The sequence below is a fragment of the Triturus cristatus genome, chromosome 2_1 (assembly GCF_964204655.1).
Source record: "Triturus cristatus chromosome 2_1, aTriCri1.1, whole genome shotgun sequence".
Taxonomy (NCBI): Eukaryota; Metazoa; Chordata; class Amphibia; order Caudata; family Salamandridae; genus Triturus; species Triturus cristatus.
The window spans coordinates 717337547-717357871 of NC_140581.1; the positions used below are offsets into that span (position 1 = coordinate 717337547).

Sequence of the window (20325 nt, forward strand, 5' to 3'; positions counted from 1 at the left end):
TTCGTGCCATGTCTGCCGAGGCCCAGGTCGCCTCTGTTGCTTCTTTTCCTATACCATCTACAGCTATAAATTCGATAGACTTCAGGTCCGAGCTTGCCACAGATGACAATGGAGGAATATGGGCCAGTAATCGCAAGATATTGCCTCTATTAAGGATGTCATGGCTTCCTTTGGAGATAAAATCCGGGATAAACCATGTAGCATCCGAGGCTTCCCCTTGGTCCATAGCACCTCCAATTGCGTTGTCCTTGTTTGATGTTGCTGGCCACTTCGTATTGCTAGCTGTATTTGATGGAACCCGATAGCCCTCTCGGCTATCAGAGATTTCGCGACGTGGAAGCTGTTTGTTTAAAGTCAGGATTACAGGGGCAATTGTTGACATTGTTTGATCCACCTGTAAATATTTAGACACCGTTTCTTTGGTAATGGCTGATATTTGATTTCCGGTTAGTCCTAGATCCTGTCTTCCTGTTTTATCTTCCATTGGACTTATAGGGCCTTTTGGGCTTTCCATGGGTTTTGTGCAGGGCCAGATGTTAGGTATTAAACGGTTCCAAGACCCAGGGTCGACCAATGTGATGTTGGACCCAGAGTGTGGGGGCGCCACTGCTTGATTACTTTGTGGATCAGCTGCTATCTTCACTAAGATTTTATTTTCTGGTTGGGCGAGGTCATCAATAATGCCGACTCTTTCTTCTTTTTCGTGATTCGGAGTTATTGCTTCAACCAGGTTACTCGTGCTTTGTTCTGCAGTTTTAATTTGCCCGAAAAGTTGCCTAAAGCCTTCGCGTTTGGAGCAGAGCTTCTGTTTCCTCCCTTTGCGTTTTTTCGTTCTCCTCTGTTTGGCATTTGATTTCTGGTTTATGTCCACATCGTCTTCGACACCTGCTGATAGGGGTGTTATATTCTCCGTCCTATTTTCCCCTATGTCCTGGATATTCGCTACCGTTTTTTGATGGTAATGCCCACCGGTCATTGTTGTATCGTCGCATCGTTTGGCAGCGGTATCTTTGCCAAGGGTGGCGTCTTCCTCAGCCACCCCTATTCGTGCAGTAGACTCTTTACCGGGTCCATTTGGTTTGTGGCAGCCCGGTGCACCACTGCTGATCTTCTGGCTAAGTTCAGCAGATTTAAGAAGTCCGCATAAGTCTGACATTACTCTTGGCAGAATGGCCAGTTTGTCAATGATTGGGCCACATTCACAGTCCATGTTGTTTCTCCTTTTGGTATCCACTTGTTGGTTCAGTTTGCTCTGAAGAAGCGAGTTTAATGAGCCCAGCTTCCCGTCTATTGCAACTACGAATACTGCCAACGTATCTAGCAGCGTTAGTTGGGCATCCATTTTCTCCGATTGATATTGAGCTGCGTCCACCAGGAGTTGTACTGTGTTGAGGAGGCTGGGCCATGCGCTTTCTTGTCTAACTTGAGCTGGATGTACATCCTGGTTCCCATTACATTCTTTAGGCCCTGCTTCTTGGAGCACAGGTGACACTTTGAAGAGTTGCACTGTTTCTGGCCCCTCCGTTCCTGCTGTATTTGTCTGCTGGAGGACCATTCCACGTTTTGGTATCTCACTGGTCAGCCTACTTGTGCTTAGGTCGTTGGGGTATGCCACCATGAGATCCTCCCACTCCTCTTTCTTTAGATAAGAAGAGATTTCAATCACTTCTGGAGTGCAAATTTTTTGACTTCCATCTATTTTTCCCGTCCCTTCTGGCGCCTTAGGTACTTGTGTTGCTACGTTGTTTTTTATATCAAGGATTACTAATGAGGGTTCCATCTCCGATGACCTTGCTGGAGCGGTAGCAGGTTCCTCTTTCCTCCTGCCCTCCTCATTATTGCTTAAGCCCTCGAGACCCTCATGGCCTAATTCATTGCTCATGCTGACTTTTTCGGTGCTAATGTTGATGTTAGCGATGTTCTTCTCCCATTTTAATGGTAGCAAATCCGTGGCTTCCTTTGGGCGATGTATTTGTATTAAGTTGGCATCTATGGTCATTTCCCGTCTTACCGGGGTGTCTGCCATCACAAGCTTTAACCCCGTTTTTGAGATTATTGCGATGAGGTGTTGAAGTTTTTTGGGGTGTCATTGCTGATGTAATGCTTTTATCTTCCCTGCTGTTGCCGATGTTGTTACTGTAGCTATCGTCCAGTTGGCCCCGACTGTCGCTGGGATGGTGGTTTAAAGTTGGTTGGAGCGGTTCGAGAGGTGACTGAAGGCCTGGTACTTTGTTGATCTTAGAAAATATAATATCACCTGGATCCTTTAAAAAGCAAAATTTTGTATAGATTTTAGGCTGAACCAAAGTTGTGTTCGTTTTTTTTCCCCCTTCTTTGCTTGTCGTAGTTCTTATTTGTTTGGGTGTAATTGTAGCACTATGGGCTTGGGCTAGCTCCACTGATTCGCTTAAAGCTGTTAGGTCAATTATTTCTGGAGGGGGGGGCTCCACTATAGGTTTGGACACGTCTGTTTGTGCCTCGGACTCCCCCTTAGATGATTTAGTCCTTTGTTTCCGCTTGTTTAAACCTCCTTTGTGCGTTTGGCTCCCTCGGATCTTACCAGATCTCATGTTAGATTGGTGAGCCTGGGTTGCAAGGACCGACAAACGGAGGAGGGTAGGTAGGGGTTAGAGTGCACCCTGACCGTGATGTAGATGTGGTTGTCGCAGTGGCAGCACTCTAGCCCTTTAACTCCCCTTTCCCCTCGCTACTGCTCTCTCATCTTGCCTTTGCGAGTGGGAAAACTGGCGTCGCCTCCTACCTCCCAGCGCAGCAGCAAGGTCTCATGAGCCAGGCAAGGCAAGCAACAACTGGCGCAGTCACGCAGCTTCTGACATTCAATACCACTTTGTGCGTGCACCGCCGCGGTTTCCTGCCTTAAGTTCTTTCTTTTGCAATACTTTACCAATAGCTAGCAGCTCATTGTTAAGTGTTTGATTCTTTTACAGGAAGTCGGACGGTGAAATCGGCCGGGACCAGGAAGACTGAAAACCAGAGCTGAAACACCTCCTTGAAAGCTTAGTTCGCAAAAACGGTTTTGCCCACAGTTCCAGACCAGGTTATGTGGGGTAAGTCCTGCCGTTTACTTTACGGGGTCCAAGTACCAGCCACTCCGTGACCCCCGCTGCTCACAGCCCCCCCGCACCTCACACCTCTCACCTCCGTTTTTTCCTCAGCTTAGCCTCCGCAGAGCTGATCCCACAGCGGCTCTGCACAGCTCTTTGCTCTCTCTGCCTCACGAGAGGTGCAGGCACTCAGGCTCACAGGAGTACTGCTCCTGCTCCAAAACCTGCAGTCCTCCGTGGCCCCCCGAGAGTCCAGCTTCACTCCTCAAGACGGCCGCAGTTCTTGCTTGCAACTGGGCTCGATGTATCGCGGGAACACTGCCCTCTTGTCCCCCCCGCCTGTGTTTTACAGCGGACCCAGCGAGCAATATCCGCAAGCAGTGAATGACGTATGACGTAATGGCGTGATCAGTAGTGCCCTGTGCCCCGGCCGCTCCGACACTCAGCTCAGCCCCGTCACTCGGCTCTATGGCGCCGCGGATCTCTCAGCTCAAACTCAGGCCCAGGCACAAGCTCTCTGCACACAATTCCGCTGTATCAAAGCCACCACTTTCCTTGAAGCCGCCAAAGCTGCCGCCGACGCTTTTCCTCCCGTTCGTGTCTCACTGTTTGCTGCTCTCGCTCACCGCTGCCTACGCTCTGCGGAAACGGAAAGATAAGATGTTCTTATGGAATATCTCTTATGTCTTTTTTCATTGTTGTGAATTGAATATTTTGTATTTTAAGACTGCTTTCCTGTTGGATAAACTTTAATCAGAAGGGTCAGTGCTCTCCAGACATTGTCACCTCATGTCAATGGTTTTTAAAAGGATAAGGTACCTTATCAGAGTAGGAAGATAGGTTTCCTAGCTTGTTCTCGATAAGGGTTTTGAATCGCGCTCTCTTTTGCACTAAGTATTTTAGAATTGATTATATCTATTTTTGTTCCATGTGATAGGCTCTAAACAAGTCATAAATATTTGGAAAGAAACTATTTCTTCAGTAGTGCAAATGAGTTTTGAGCTTGCTGTAAAGAATCTAGTGATGGGGTAAGAGCTCACTCTGGCAACTGCTAAATGGCTACTACAGTTTTGTGATGAGTTGTTCATTAGGGATCAGGCTATGTCAGGTGCTTTACTTTTGAAGGCACTTTTGTTTTAATGCTCACTTACTTAAAGGAGGGTTTACAATTTGGGAAGGTAATTATTCATAGTTTTCTGTTTTTCATTTCTCCTTGACTGACTGCTTTGGGAGGGCGTTTCATAAGGAAACTGTGGGAAGGAGCATTCATACGTTTATTATCTTCCTATTGTTCTTCCTCCTGAATATGCATCTTCCTGCAGATTTATTATAGCCCTTAACCTCCCCTCTTCTGAGGAAATATTATCTTTCATGTTTCCATCCAATGTTATCTATTAGGGCACAGAACAACAGACAGAACTGACATGGCTGTGTTAAAAAGCGTTTGTGACATCACAGGACTTTGGATCCCTGTTGATCTATCGTCAAGTCAAGCACTTCCACCTGATCCAGATGGGGATGTGGTACTATGAAAAGCTTTTAGAATCTAGTTTTGGCTTCTGGCAACATTAACATAAGGAATCTGCTTGAAAATGTGTATCCATCCTGCTGGTTCTTTGCTTCTTGACTTGGTAGCATACTATATCTGAGATTTTCTACAAACATGCCTTTGATATTTTTTTAGCTTTTCTGAGATGAGTCCCACAAGTAGTTTAGGTTTCCTTTGAGGGACCAAAATATTTTTGGGGGGCTAAAATGGGTAATCTCATGCATTCTTTCTTCTTCCTGATCACTGCCCCATTAACAATACATCGAAGAGTATTGTAGGCATAGGCCTGGATATATGTGGCAATGGGCATGTTTAAACATGAAGAGAATCTGGCAAGTACAATACTGCCACTCTGCAATGACCTCAACTGTTCCCACTGCTTAAAGACCAACCATGACTATTTCCATCCCTGGTTTTGTCCTGAAAGCAGAATTTAATTGGTTGAATTTTTGGAACAACAATCCGAGTGCAAATCCTGCACAAAGCAGATACCGACTCCGATTTTGCTGGTGCTCATAGGTAAAGTTTATTACAAGCTTGTGCTGCCCTATATATATATATCAGCTCTCCACTAAGACACTCCCCCTTTATCATGAGGGGAAGCTTCACGTGCAAAAGCGAGTTTGCTGTGTACATGTTACAATGTACATGCAACAAACGATACATAGGGAGTACTATACACCCAGTCCATGTACGTATACTTCAACATTTACGGGCTATTAACAACGATGACCCCAACTACCCTCTGGCTAGACACATCAATCAATACCACAGTGGAAGAGCCAGTGACCTCTCCTATTGTGTCATTGACACTGTACCTAAGAATCCAAGAGGAGGAAATAGACAACAATTATTGCGTAGACTCGAATCAAAGTTCATAATTTTGTTCAATACCAAAATACCTATTGGTTTAAATACGGATGAGGCTTTATCCGTACATTTGTAATTCTATTCTGCCTGTCTCCAACCGTACCCAGACTCCGTTTTTTTCCCAGGTTCACCTCACTGTATTACAAGTTTCCATTACATTATGTGTCTTGGCTTCTATTACACCCATACCTGGTAGACAAACACCATTTCTACTATGTGATCACACTAGAGGTTTAGTTTTTCCCTCCCTTACAGTCTATCTGCTCATATTCAGAAAACATTTAGCTACTCAGCTATTCTGTGTTCATCCAGGTAATGTGCCTGGAGACTGTCTAGGGAGTTAATGATTTAGGCCCACTTGGGCTCTATTGTGTGGCTTTTCTTATTTATGACTCCATCTTTTGTTCCGGCTTTCTGTTGAATCTGTTTTTGTGTAAATGTAAATTTAATTAAATTTACTCACAGCAGCAAGGAACATATAAGTTAACTCACAGTCTGTCTTCTAACTCTGGGGTAGACTTCTTTTCTATTTTCTATGTTCATTATTTTTCGTTGCCATGACAATTTTTCTAAAGACACAGAGTATATAATGGTTGCGATTGGTGTTACCTGTGATATGGACAAAGGCGGCTTGCCGTCGAAACGCGTCATGGTCTCTTGGTGAAATAAACTACTCCTTGCTTTATCCTCACGGAGTCTACGCCTGTTTTGAAATTTTGTAGCAGGATTGGTTGCATATATATATATATTCACTGAAAAAACCATAGGTTTCACACATGTTATAGTTAGCTGGACATTTTACTGATAAAAAACCAATGAAATTCCCCCGTTATAGTTACTGTAGGCAACTATAACTCACGCGACCGCAATCCTCTGCTGATGCTAATACTGTATTTAGACACTTATTTGCCCATATCTTCTTCCATTAAATTTTAGCTATACATATATTACAAATATTTTTTTTTCATAAAGACACATATGTCATCAGCAGAGAATTACGGTCGCGTGAGTTATAGTTGCCTACAGTAACTATAACGGGGGAATTTCATTGGTTTTTTATCAGTAAAATGTCCAGCTAACTATAACATGTGTGAAACCTATGGTTTTTTCAGTGAATTAGCAAGGTTTTTTAAATGCTATTTCCTAACTATAACGTGTGTGAAACCTATGGTTTTTTCAGTGAATTTGTACGGTTTTTTAAATGCTAAGTTACTTTACGCCATTTGTGGCGTGCGCGCCCACTTAACGCAGTTCGTTCCGTGCACGGTTTTTATCAACTTTAATAAGCACTGTACATTTGGTGGCCTTCGGCCATCAAAAGCACAGGGGGTGAGGTCAATGTGGATAGTGTTTTTTTTATTTCGATTTTATAATTTCATGTTGCCAAAATTACGTTTTTTTTCTTTATTAATAAGCCCTGCACATTTGGTGGCCTGCGGCCACCAAAAGCACAGGGGGTGGGGTAAGTGTGGATAGTGTTTTTTTTATTTTTATTTTTTTACCGTAAGCTTACGGTAAGCTTACGGTAAGCGTACGGTAAGCGTACGGTAAGCGTACCCCGCGAAATTGCCGAAAAAAAAATAAAACCGTTTTTGCTCTTGGGGGATGTTTGGGGACTCCCTCAACATGACTATGTGGGAGGGAGTTGTCAAAACAGCCCCGTAACATGTTTTTGGCCATCATGTTTGATAAACAACAATCAGTGCGAGAGACAAAATGGCGGACGCCGCTTCCTGGTTTCGGCCGATTCGAATGTTTACTAAGATCTAAGAGCCAATCAGAATCGCGCTCGCGCACGCCACCGTAAGCTTACGGTAAGCGTACGGTAAGCGTACGGTAAGCGTACCGTAAGCGGGCTCAGATATATATATTGATTTAAAGGCTATTTTCTCAGAATCTACTGAACAGATTTACACCAAACCTACAAAAGGCACTTCCTTGACCTAGGGACTACCTCTCTGCCAAATTTCTAGTAATTCTGTTCAGCCGTTCGGGCTGTAGCTCGTTCTAAATGTCCTATGGAAAAATGCATGGGAAAAACGCGTTTTGGGACCCCCCTTTTATCTCAGCCCCCGCTTGACGAATCCCCCCGAGACTTTCAGGGTAGGAGCGGAGCGTAGCGCCCCACCTATTTTGAGAAATTCGCGAGGATTCGTCGACCGGCGCCAAAGTTATTCAAAATAGAATGTTGAGGTTTTCCTATGGAAACGTGGTCCTAACTATAACTACCTACTGGCGACCGCCAGTAGGTAATATATATATATATATATATATATATATATATTCACTTAAAAAACCATAGGTTTCACACACGTTATAGTTAGGAATTAGCATTTAAAAAACCTTACAAATTCACTTAAAAAACCATAGGTTTCACACATGTTATAGTTAGCTGGACATTTCACTCGTAAAAAACCAATGAAATTCCCCCGTTATAGTTAGTTCAGATAACTATAACTCGCGCGACCGCCACTCTATCACAAGGATGATGTCATGAGTGATGCCACTGACCATGTCATGAGTGATGTAATATGTGACGTCATCAGCAGTGGATTGCGGGCGCGCGAGTTATAGTTATCTGAACTAACTATAACGGGGGAATTTCATTGGTTTTTTACGAGTGAAATGTCCAGCTAACTATAACATGTGTGAAACCTATGGTTTTTTAAGTGAATTTGTAAGGTTTTTTAAATGCTAATTCCTAACTATAACGTGTGCAAAACCTACGGTTTTTTAAGTGAATTTGTACGTTTTTTTTAAATGCTAAGTTATGTATGTATTATTATATTTTTTATATATTTATTTCACAATAAACTACCTATTTATATAGTTATAGATTGACTGTATCCTGTAATATGGAATGGCTCGTTTAAATAGTTTTTTTTTTTTTAAATGATTTCCACCGAATTTAAAAAAAAATTCTTTTTCTCAGCCTTCGGGGTCCTTCAGGGACACCCTGACAAAGGCTAGGGGGTCAGAAACTCTCTACCCTGCCCCCTTTTCACGTTCGCCACCTTCCTTTTTTTGCCCTGTCTCACACAAAACAAACAAAATGGCGTCCGACACTTCCTGATTTCGACCGATTCGAACGTTGACTGACATGTAACCACTAATCAGAATTACGCTCGCGCACGTTAGGGTGCGCGCACGGTGCGCGCTTATAGATATTTATGTGCTTTTAACTGCAATTTTCTCAGGAAATACTGAACAGATTGACTCCATACATGCAAAAGGCACATGCCTAACCTGAGGACTACCTCTCTGCCAAATTTCAAGTAATTCTGTTCAGCCGTTCGGGCTGTACCTTCGACTAAAGGTCCTATGGGAAAATGCATGGCGAAAACGCGTTTTGGGACCCCCCTTTTTTCTCGGCCCCCGCTTGACGAATCTCCCCGAGACTTTCAGGGTAGGAGCGGAGCACCCCATTAGTTTTGAAAATTTCGCGAGGATACGTCAACCGGCGCCACAGTTATTCAAAATAGAATTTTGATTTTTCCTATGGAAACACGGTCCTAACTATAACTATCTACTGGCGACCGGCAGTAGATTATATATATATATATATATATTTATGCGCGCTCACTTCCAATCACTCTCAAGAACTTGGAATAGCACTCAACGGGACACTCCTGCAGGAATTCAATCATTTATTGCATTTGCGAGCTTCAGAAAACATGACGCGTTTCGGCGATGCCTTAGTCAAATGTTTTACAAAAATCGCGCCAGAAAACGGCATATTTCAAGAGGCTCAATTATGGTCAGGTTCGTGGGACTTCATGTGCCGATATACGGCGTAATAACTGTAAAGTAAATGTACATATTTATGTAAATAATTGCTTTTTCTGAGATGCAGACCAATATTGGGGACCTATTTATGGTTTAACGTTTAACGATTTGTAAATTGTATTCACACATTTTAACTATTGTTTCTCCCAATATGGCGGCTGATTTTTAAAGACGATCGCCTCTTTCTGTTGTCCCATTTCGATGACCATGTAAAATAACATCATGTGACTTCTGTTCTGCCTCTTGAAATATGCCGTTTTCTGGCGCGATTTTTGTAAAACATTTGACTAAGGCATCGCCGAAACGCGTCATGTTTTCTGAAGCTCGCAAATGCAATAAATGATTGAATTCCTGCAGGAGTGTCCCGTTGAGTGCTATTCCAAGTTCTTGAGAGTGATTGGAAGTGAGCGCGCATTTTAAACGCGATTGCACCTTCGCGTTTTATAGCACCCGTCTACTGAGTGCGCTGGGTTGGAGGTGCAGTTGGAGCCATGATATATATATTTATATTTATATTTATATTTTCACTGAAAAAAACAGATGGTATAGTTAGGAATTAGCATTTAAAAACCTTCGAAATTCACTGAAAAAAACATAGGTTTCAGGGACGTTCTAGTTAGTTGGACATTTGACTCGTATAAAACCAGAGACATTTGCCCGTTATAGTTAGTTGAGCTAGCTATAACTCACAAGCCTGCAATGCACTGGTGATGATGTCACATATTACATCACTCATGACATCTCAAATGACATCACTGATCTCACTAATGACATCATCCAGTGAATGTGTGTTTCTGTAAAGTTTAAATATTTTTCATATATATCTATGCCAAGGTCTATTGAAGAATGAGTGGATGTAGAATTGCCTGAATGGATTATTTAGTAGATGCATGACTGACTGTATAAGTCACTGATTGAACGTATGTTACTGAATGCATGGGTTAGTGACTAAACTGTGTGAATGTCTATATTAGTCCCTCAGTTGGTGTGTAAGCAGGTGCATGGGTTGGTGAGTAGCTACATCAGTGTCTATATGGGTTATTAATTGATTGTATGAGTATCTGTATGGGTGTCTGAGTGTCTATGTGGGTGGGTGGGGGGTGTCTGACTCTGTGCATACATGTCTGAATAGCTAATTCACTGGTTGTATACATTCAAAAGTGCATCTCGGAAGGGCTGTATAGGTAGCTGACTGTGTGTACAGGTGTGTTGATTAGTGAATTGATGTCTCAGTTGTATATATGTGACTTACTATATATGTTTTTAGACAGTATAGTGTTGGGGTGTATAATTGACTATACGAGAGAGTGATTGCAAGAGTGTCTACATACATGAATGTGTACTTGTATTAGTGATTGTATAAGAGAGTAAGTATGTGTTAGTATCTATATAAATAAGGGAGGTGGTGTGTGTATAAATGTCAGGTGGTGTGTATATATCTGCATAGGTGAGTTCATGGGTGTGATTGATTTTTGGCATGACTGAGTAGATGAGTGAGTGTATGGATCAGTAGCACTTTGTGAATGTATGTATAGGTGTATGAGTGGATATTCTACTGATGTAATGAGTGACTCTATGAGTGTATGTCTAGCTTACAATATATAGATAGGAATCAGTGGATGGGTATCTAGTATCTGGTATTGGTGTGTCTATCGTTTCGAAAATAGTAGTCTTTATTTTAGAGTACGTGTATCAAAGGTTATATTAGAGTGTGAAGAGGTGTGTCACACTATCACGTGGATGATGTCATCAGTGATGTCATTTGAGATCTCATGAGTGATGTCATGAGTGATGTCACTGACCATGTCATGAGTGATGTAATATGTGACGTCATCACCAGTGCATTGCGGGCTCGCGAGTTATAGTTAGCTCAACTAACTATAACGGGCGGATTTCTCTAGTTTTATATGAGTCAAATGTCCAACTAACTATAACGTCTCTGAAACCTATGTTTTTTTCAGTGAATTTCTAAGGTTTTTTAAATGCTAATTCCTAACTATAACGTCCCTGAAACCTATGGTTTTTTCAGTGAATTTCTAAGGTTTTTTAAATGCTAATTCCTAACTATAACGTCTGTAAAACCTATGTTTTTGTCAGTGAATTTCAAAGGTTTTTTAAATATTGAACTACTATTGTGCTATTTGTCATTAGTACTGTTTTTTCTAACTTTTCAACTACATAAAATAAACTGCAAAACTGCTATGTAATGTAATATATTTCACAAATTACAGTGAGTTTTTAAATAATACAAAATAATTTACCATTCAGGAAACAATTGTTCTCCCTTTTTTTGCTGTCATCAGCTTCTACTTAACTTCACTATTCACGGTGATGTCAGTGTAGATTCATCATAAACAGCAGGGAAAAAAACCAATCAACTAGATTGTTAAAAAAAAAAATAACTAATTCTCGCAAATATAGTACAAAATCAACACAAATAGTACATCCAATGCTATTTCCAATCTTCAATCTTACCTTTACTTTGTAGTTTCTGTTCACATTTTGCAATACACCAAATAATGTATCAAAAAGTTCGCTTTGAAATCATCCAGTATGAATTCCGTAAAGTATCTTTACACCTTCCCACTAGGCCGAATGATGCATCTAAAATCTTTGTTTCAGAAATATCAAGTATGAGTTGGGTAATTCATAAGGCAATCTCAGTTTCATTTCCAAGTGTGTATCGTTGCAGTGACTCCAACCATTATTACACTTTAAATAAACTGTATAATGTCCACTTGTGGTAGTACTTCCAGCATGGAAAACAATAGCAACTGTTGCAAATGTTCTTCCAGAAATACTTGACTAGCAACAACATTTTTAATTTTGGTTTCCACTTTTCTTCCATTTGGTCTACAGCATTGCAGCATTATAATCAAATGTTTTCCATATCTTTGTAGGCATAATGTAGATAGCATTGTTGATTTACACTGAGAACAGATCATCTTGTAATCCGCTTCTTTTACTAATTTGGAAAATGATACAGATTTGCAGTCAGGTATTGTCAAATATAGAAATCGTTCTCTGTCAACTATAGTGCTTGAAGTTAATGAACACTGTTCACATTTATGTTCCCATTTGTAACTGAGTCCAAATAAACTCTCAATCTGAATTCCTTCATCTTCTAGTACTCCAAGCATAACCATCAGAAATTCTTGTGCATCTTTTTGTATATTAGCACTGAACGTTAAAGATCCAGTACATGTATCCAACAGTTGGCGAATACCAGAAGCAGAATGGATCTTACTTCTATCAGTTCTCAATTCTTGAAATAAAGTATAAAGTGCCAAACATAATCTTTTTTCCTGACTTTCCATAATTTCACCATAAACATCTTCAAGATAAAATATAACGTTTACAATAACATTACCATAGCAGTTGACACCAGAAGCATTTTCTAATTGGTATTAGACAGCATCATCACTTGTTTGTATTTTCTGTTTCTTTACATCTTTTTCTTTTCTCTTGATTTTGCTTCTGCTTTCCAACCATAGTTGATTCTTCAACATGTTTGCGTTTGGAACACACAACACGTTTCTCATAAATAGGATATTCACCTAAACTTGGAGCATAAAGCCTACTCAAAGGATTATATTCTCTTACACAATTAACATCAGCACTAACCTTGTTCTCATCAAAATCAATTAAATACAAACCATACAACGTTCTAACTCGAGATAATGCAACATATACCATTCCCTCTTTAAACACAGTTCTTCTTACATTTACCAAAGCATTACCCACACTTTAACCTTGAGATTTATGAATAGCTATTGCATATGCTAAACAGAAGGGAAACTGTTTTCTACAAACATACGTCTTTTACAAGCAAAAAACGTACAGCACAACGCGCAATCTGTCTTACCTCTGTAATCTGATCAAATTTAACTTTCAAGAATTCAATTCCATTTCTATTTTGATATTTCACAAAATCAACAACTTTCCCCATTGCTCCATTCACTAAACCTTCTTCTACATTCAGATTACGCCTCAAAATTACCCGACAGTTTAAACATACATCTAAAAATGTTTCTAAGCCAGCAGTTTTTTATAGACTTTTCCAGAGAATCCAATTTAGTCTGAAAGAAGAATTGTTATTCCTTGATGCTCAATTTTATCAATAGCTTCATTGTGAACTATTTCTTGATTTTCTAATTTCATAAGCGCTCTATTAAATGTGTAACACTCTTCCACTGTAGGCATTAGGCAAACTACAGACTTTTTTTCTTTCATTTTCTTGTACATTACTTCTGGTGGTGTGTTTTCATTTGTAAACAAGTTCTTTAGTAGACGACTTTGAAAAGCTTCTTTACCATGTTTGCTTAGAACATCTCTTGCTTGTCGCATATTCTGAGTGAGTTCTTTATATTCAAAATTTAACCACAGATTCACATTTCCAATACTTCCCAGAGATTTCTTTGTGTCTTCATGTAGAAGAGTTTTAAACACTGATTCTCCTTTTACAGTTGTAGCAGATCTCCAAATACAATTAAATGTTTTCCTCCAAAGAGAACATCGTAATCTGTTTTTAATACCTGTTGCATTCTTAAGTGTACAAAAGCAAGCATTAAGTTTGAGACCATGCTCACCTCATCAATAATTAATAGTTTCATTTTCTTCAGCACTCTTGAATCTTAATGAGAAGCTTCTCCAGACAACTTCTGATATTGTAATTCATTATCATGCTCAACTGGTAACATCAGTAATCTATGCAAAGTAACTCCTTTAACATTGTGTGCAGCTAATCCAGTTGGAGCTGTTACCACAGAACATAAATGTGAACCAGTAGTTTTTTGAAGATAACTGGTCAAAACTTTAATTAAAAAACGTTTACCTGTCCCAGCTTGACCACTGATGTACATCAGAAGAGGTTTAAAAGATGAACACACACATTCTTTTTTTTTCATGCAACAAACAATGTTCTATCTGTTCTCTCACTTGTACATATATTTCTTTCTGTTCAACATTTAGTTGTTCTTCTAACTTTTCCAATGTAATATTCTCCTTGTGTGCTTGTTGCATTGCAATTTCGGCTTCATGCATAGCAGTCGCTGCTTCATTTTCCAGTATTGATTGTCCAAGAGGATCTTGACTACATTGACCACTACTTTGACTAGCTTGAGAAATTTCATTAGCTATTTCAGCTGTAATAGTCTTTTCCTGTTCAACTTCATCATTCAACATTTTTAAATATGTAGGGAAAATTGTACGTGCAATGCAATCTTTATATGCATTAAAAGAATCTTCGTAGCAGTCAAAGTCTCCAAGTAATTCACTTTCGCTACGCCATGGTTTAAAGAGTTGGAGAAGTGCTAGATAGTAAAATTCTCGCTTATCTGGAGTTTCACAACTGAGTTTCTTGTGGTTTATAAGATTACCCTTTGCATGTTTTACTAAACAACCATGACATCCAACTACTGCATATTTTCCTTCTTTTAAATTCTGTTTAACATTTCTTTTGAAGCTGTAATGTTGAAGTATAGCTGTTCCAGATGTCGACTCCTTTTCGGATAGTATGTGTCCAACATATTAGTTTTAAGAATGTCTGTACTGTCTGGTTCATTTGCTGTTAAGTATTCAATTTCTGCTAATGATTTCAACACTCTATTCCGTGAGCAGTCAAGACCTAAACTTACCCAAATGATTCCTCGTGACTTTGAATATAAACTTGAAGAGCACAAGCGGTCTGAACATTCATAGGATCCAATTTCTTGGTGGGAAAGCATTTTCAAAGTAAAATTGTACAATTTTTTGCTAAGGCTTTTCTCTTGTGCAATTTCTTCCCACATTTGTTTCATCTTTGTTTTTTCTGATTTTGTTATGTACGATGTAACATAACGTCCAACAGCAATTGAGTTATCTGCAACATACTGGATGTCCATGTTCGCATTCCACGTTTTTAAAATGACTGGATTGTAGTCATTGATATACTTTGACACTTCTGTTCTTTTTAAGTGGTAGGTATTCTTTGGAGATTTCCGAGTTATTGTGTGCCTTACAGAAGAAAAAAAATAATTTACTCTTCTTTTACAAATGACTGGACATGGAAAACCAAACCGACATTTGGTGTAAAATTTTCCTTTAGACTTGTATTTTCTTCTGCAGTACTTTCCACAATGGTGACTTTGGAAACATAAAACTTGCTGTCTCATGCTTCTATCTCCTTCTTCTCTCGAAATCTCACATGTCACATACTGTTCAATGAAAGGCAATACTGTTTTATCAAATCAGTTCCAAATTTAGGTGCATCCTTGACCCATAGTAGCATATGTATATGAGGTACACCTCTTGCTTGGTACTCCTTCCTCCAAAAGAAATCGGTAACTTCTCCAAGAGGTGGATTCTTTTTATTGCAGATAAAAGACATCATAGCTTGAAACCTATGATTAAAATATCTGCACACATTTAGTGTCTGAGTAGGTCTGTGAGTGGGTGCTTGAGTCTGAGTGTGTCTCTAAGTGGATGTGTGACTGCCTGAGTCGGACTGTTAGTGGGTATGTGAATCTGTGAGTTAGTGGCTACATAAGTACCTGAGTGGGTCTGTGAGTAGGTACATGGGTGCTTTAGTGGATCTGTGAGTGGGCCCATGAGTCTAAGTGGGTCTGTGAGTGGGTGTGTCTCTGAGTGTGTGTGTGTGTGAGTCTTGTAGTGGGTCTGTGCATGGATGGGTGAGTTTTCAAGTGACTTTAAGTGGGTACATAAGTCTGTAAGCAGGTCTGTGAGTAGGCATGAGTCTCAAAATGGGTTTGTGAGTCTCTGAGTGAGTGCATAAATCTCCAAGTGGGTCTATGAGTGGGTATGTGAGTCAGTAAGTAGGGGGCATGAGTGCCTCAGAGAGTTTGTGAATGCGTGTGTCAGTGCCTAAGTGGGTTTGTTGGAGGGTGCGTGGGTCTCTGCATGGGACTGTGAGTAGATGCATGTGTCTGAGTGGGTCTATAAGTTCGTACGTGGGTGTCAGACTGGGACTGTGAGTGGATACGTAAGTGATTGAGTGCAACTGTCGGTGGGTGTATGAGTCTGAGTAGCTCTGTGAGTGTCTAATGAGTATCTTAGTGCATCTGTAAGTGAATGCATTAGTGTCTGAATGAGTAACACAGGGGCCACTCTGAAGGTTGCGGTGAATTTGCTAACATAGCAAGGGGGGGAAACTGTTTTTTGACATATTATGCACAGAAGGAGTTCCTCAAAGACCCCTATGTTCCTCCCATGGAGTTAGTGCACATCCAGCCTGTCCCCTTATGCCACTTTCTGACATTTCGTTTGAGCCCCTGAGACTGTTCCAATGAGGTAAAATGGTGGCCTTACCTCTCTGCTCAGGTTGCTGCCAGGCAATCACGGCATTCCTGTTGGCGTGCGCATTCGCTATGTGTTGTGAATTATTCACGGCCACAAATATCCAAATGTGGATTTCCTTTTTTTCTCAACAACTACTGAACGGATTTACACTGAATAACTGAAAGCGTGATCTCCAAACCAAAAGCTACCTTTCTGTCAAATTTAGTGTAATTTTGTCCATCGGGTCAGGCTGTAGTTGTGTTCAAAATTACTATGGGAATTTACATAGAAAACACACTTTTTTGACTCCCCCTTTGTCTTTGCCCCCGCTTGACGGATCCTACTGAATCTTTTCATACACAACTAAAATGACGACACACTAGCTTTGGAACATTTCAGGCCAAAGATATAGGCAAGTCAAACAAAACGCTTTTCCTCTGAAAGCATGGTCCTAAATAAAGTTGTAAAGAGAAGTTGCACTACATTACACACTATGCCACATAAAAGGCCAATGTGGTATGTATATATAGTGCAACAGAAAAAGGACTCACTAACCGTGACAAAGGCCCTGCGAGGCATTTGTTTGGAAATTAAATACAGGGCTTGGATTCTGCCCTTACGTCTGCACCCATTATTGTGCGCGCTGGATGTGTATATATATATATATATATATATATAGATATATATATATATATATATATATATATATATATATATATATATATATATATATAGATAGATAGATAGATAGATAGATAGATAGATAGATCGATATATATATATATATAACCAAACATAAAAAAATCAGTATCTTAAATAGTAAGTTGCATTTAACACATACATGCATATATACTTGCAAAAATATACACATAGAGGGATGGAAATCATACCATCTAAGCTGAGAGGCAAGGGTCGCTAGAGGAAAAACATATTGATGTAAAGGTAATCACACTGCGATTACTAAAATGTAATTTACTCTTGTTGCCATGATTTTGATGATATCAAGGTCTTTTGGGTCAATACTGGGTTTCTTCAGCAAGAAGCCTTGGAAAATGAATAAGTTGAGGTACACGCTGTCAGGTAGAAGAAAGGTATTCGCTGTCATGTAGAAGATTCAGTATATTCCTAGACAAACATGCTGTAGACATGTCAAAATGATTGGGTATTTTCTTTTTAAATCATGTAAAATAATGACCTTTGTTCTTTGTGTGGAAATTACTTGAACAAACTAATTAAAGATCTGTTTATTTAAATATTTTCTATACTAGGTATGCTTAGAAAAACTGCATGATGTCCAGCTGGCCCTTGTAATCTCTCGACTCTATGAATCAGAATTTGAAATGTCTGCTACTTATAAATCTATACTGCAGAAAAGCATTTTGGGATATAGGCCTCCTGGTGAAGAGCTACGGTCATCAAAGATTCATCCAGACCCTTTTGTTCGTAGTATGGCTTACTGGATTTTGGAGGAATATAGCAAGTCTCTTGATACTCTGCTACAACAGCCTATGAACGACGGAGGTGAGTAGCTGGTGTCATTTCATCATGCATTAATTATGATTTAATAGTTGATGCTCTCTGTTTTTTGGTTGGTCTTGGATGTGATAAAAATGGATAATCTCAGAATGTATAATTCACTGAACTAAAGGCACAAATGTTTGCCACCTACCTCGAGTACAAGTGGAACAGTTGCTAATAATGTTTGTATTCTGATATAAAGAATTTAATGAGATATCTTGTTTATAATGCATGTAGTTCATTATACTGTGAATTTGTGTTGTGTTTTAGTTAACTCTTGCATTGTTTGACTTCGAGGTGTTACAATTTTTGTGCAAATCTGTTGCTAATTCCGCAGTCATATACACTTGTATCTGATTTGAACACATGTAGTCTGATGACTTACTCTGCTTGGCTGTTGAAGCATACATCACTCTTTATATTGGCTCTAATAAGACATCTCACCTTATAAGTGATTTTCATCTACTTAGAAATGTTTTAATTTTACCTAGAATTAGATTATTGTCCCACTACCAAAGCTCTATCTCTACAGTTTGAGTTGTTTTGACATATTTTTGATAGTTTTTATTTGGACATCTGCTTACTGGTAGACAAATTTTGTTTTGTACATCATAGATTTAAAATCACAATAAAATGTTGCAGATCTATAGACTTTAACTGTGTATCTCAGTCAGGGTCTATAACCTCTACACTTCAAAAAGTATGTTTTTGAATGCCAGATTATTTACATTAGTTTGTATTGCTAGGGGTATATCTTCTCACACAGTATCTCAAGGATTCTAAATTATGAGATTTTCTTTGATGGCCACAAGTGATTAATATTATATTAATTACATTATGGCAAGTTATAATCTTTTAATCTCTTTTTTAAAAAGCAGTGTTCATTATATGCCCATCTGCATGCTACATATAGATTTTTTATACACAGATTTGTATTGTTTTCCAGCAGTTACAACAGGTCACACTAAAACCGACAATCTGCTCCTGAGAAAAGCCAATATCAATTCAGTAATAATCATTATAATGGTTAAGAGTGCACCCCAAAAAGGACATCAACGTCATCACAGCATCCTCACAACAAACCTACTCCAGCTGCCCCAAGCCCTTTCCCCCAAACTTTGACATGGTTAGCAGGGCATCCCTGCATCTCATATACTGGTTTCTCCTCCTGGGCACACCAGTCTACCCCTCGTCTCCATTGTGTCAGTGTAGATGTCTTCGAAGCCTTCCAGTGAGCAAGTAGCCCAGCTTTATTTAGCCTCAGAGGTGAGAGGTATGCGGCATGAAAATAATGTTTTCACCAAACTAAGCCTAGATGATATAGTGAGGGTCTTGGGGGCCCATCTGAGGAACTAGGCAATTTGCTTCTTCTATAGGTCCTAGCCACCCTTCCCACCTGGCTCCAAAGACCTTCATTGTGTCCAGTGCATTAATGATCAGTGTGCTATAAATCTTTGATATCCCCCTTGCCCTTATCTGCGTTCCAGACAGGGAGTAAGCACGCTGAAGATCCTAAAAAGAGGACCTGTAGTTACACTTCCACACGTCTCCTAGGAATGTAATCCTGATGGTGTCCACCGTTCCAGTGATGCTACAACTTTTAGCCATGCCATTTGGGGGGGTGTTGGGTGAGTCTGGACCATGACCTCGTGCTTCGATGGGCCGCTTTCCACCTGTTAAATACCAGCCGGGTTACCTCTGGGAGTGCATGGGGAATCGTGTCTCCATAAACCACACTAATAGAATTTAGTTGCTATTTCAATGAATCCGTTCTTAATTCAAATATGTTATCAGTAAAACAAAATGAGCACCTTGAGGAGAGTAAAGGTAATACAATAATGTACCATACAGATTAAAAAGCTGTGAGACAGCTCACTTGGGCAAATGATTTGCGAACTTGCCAACACCCTGCAAAAGACAATAACACTTATCAGTGGAGAAGTGTGGCTCACTGGTTAGTGTAGGCAGACCTGGAAGCAGAGGTCAGCCCGGGACCAGGGTTCAATTCCCGGCTCGGCTGGGTCTTGAGTCCATAAATTGTCCATGGACTCGATAATTCTCGCTCCAGTGCATACTCGATTCAGGGTTCACACTCTGCGACTCTGGGCAATAGCTTGCTTAATCTCCACAATGGCCCCTCGCGGCGGGATGCCTGGCTTTCACCTTGTGGATGCCCTGCTGGGTTATCTCACAGGAGAATACCAGGACGGGTTCCCTAAGCAAGCGCTTAGAGACCGGTTGGTGATTTGCGCTATATAAATA

At 40.0% G+C, this 20325-nt stretch overlaps 1 protein-coding gene across 2 annotated transcripts in view; it reads left to right on the forward strand.

Annotated features, from left to right (window-relative positions):
• DMXL1 (Dmx like 1) overlaps window positions 1-20325 on the forward strand; it is a 1781042-nt gene that overhangs the window by 942483 nt on the left and 818234 nt on the right. For both annotated transcript variants that reach the window (XM_085632653.1, XM_085632652.1), the window contains exon 23: window positions 17814-18066. In XM_085632653.1, coding sequence (XP_085488779.1) covers window positions 17814-18066 — 253 coding nt within the window. The remainder of the gene's footprint in view (window positions 1-17813; window positions 18067-20325) is intronic.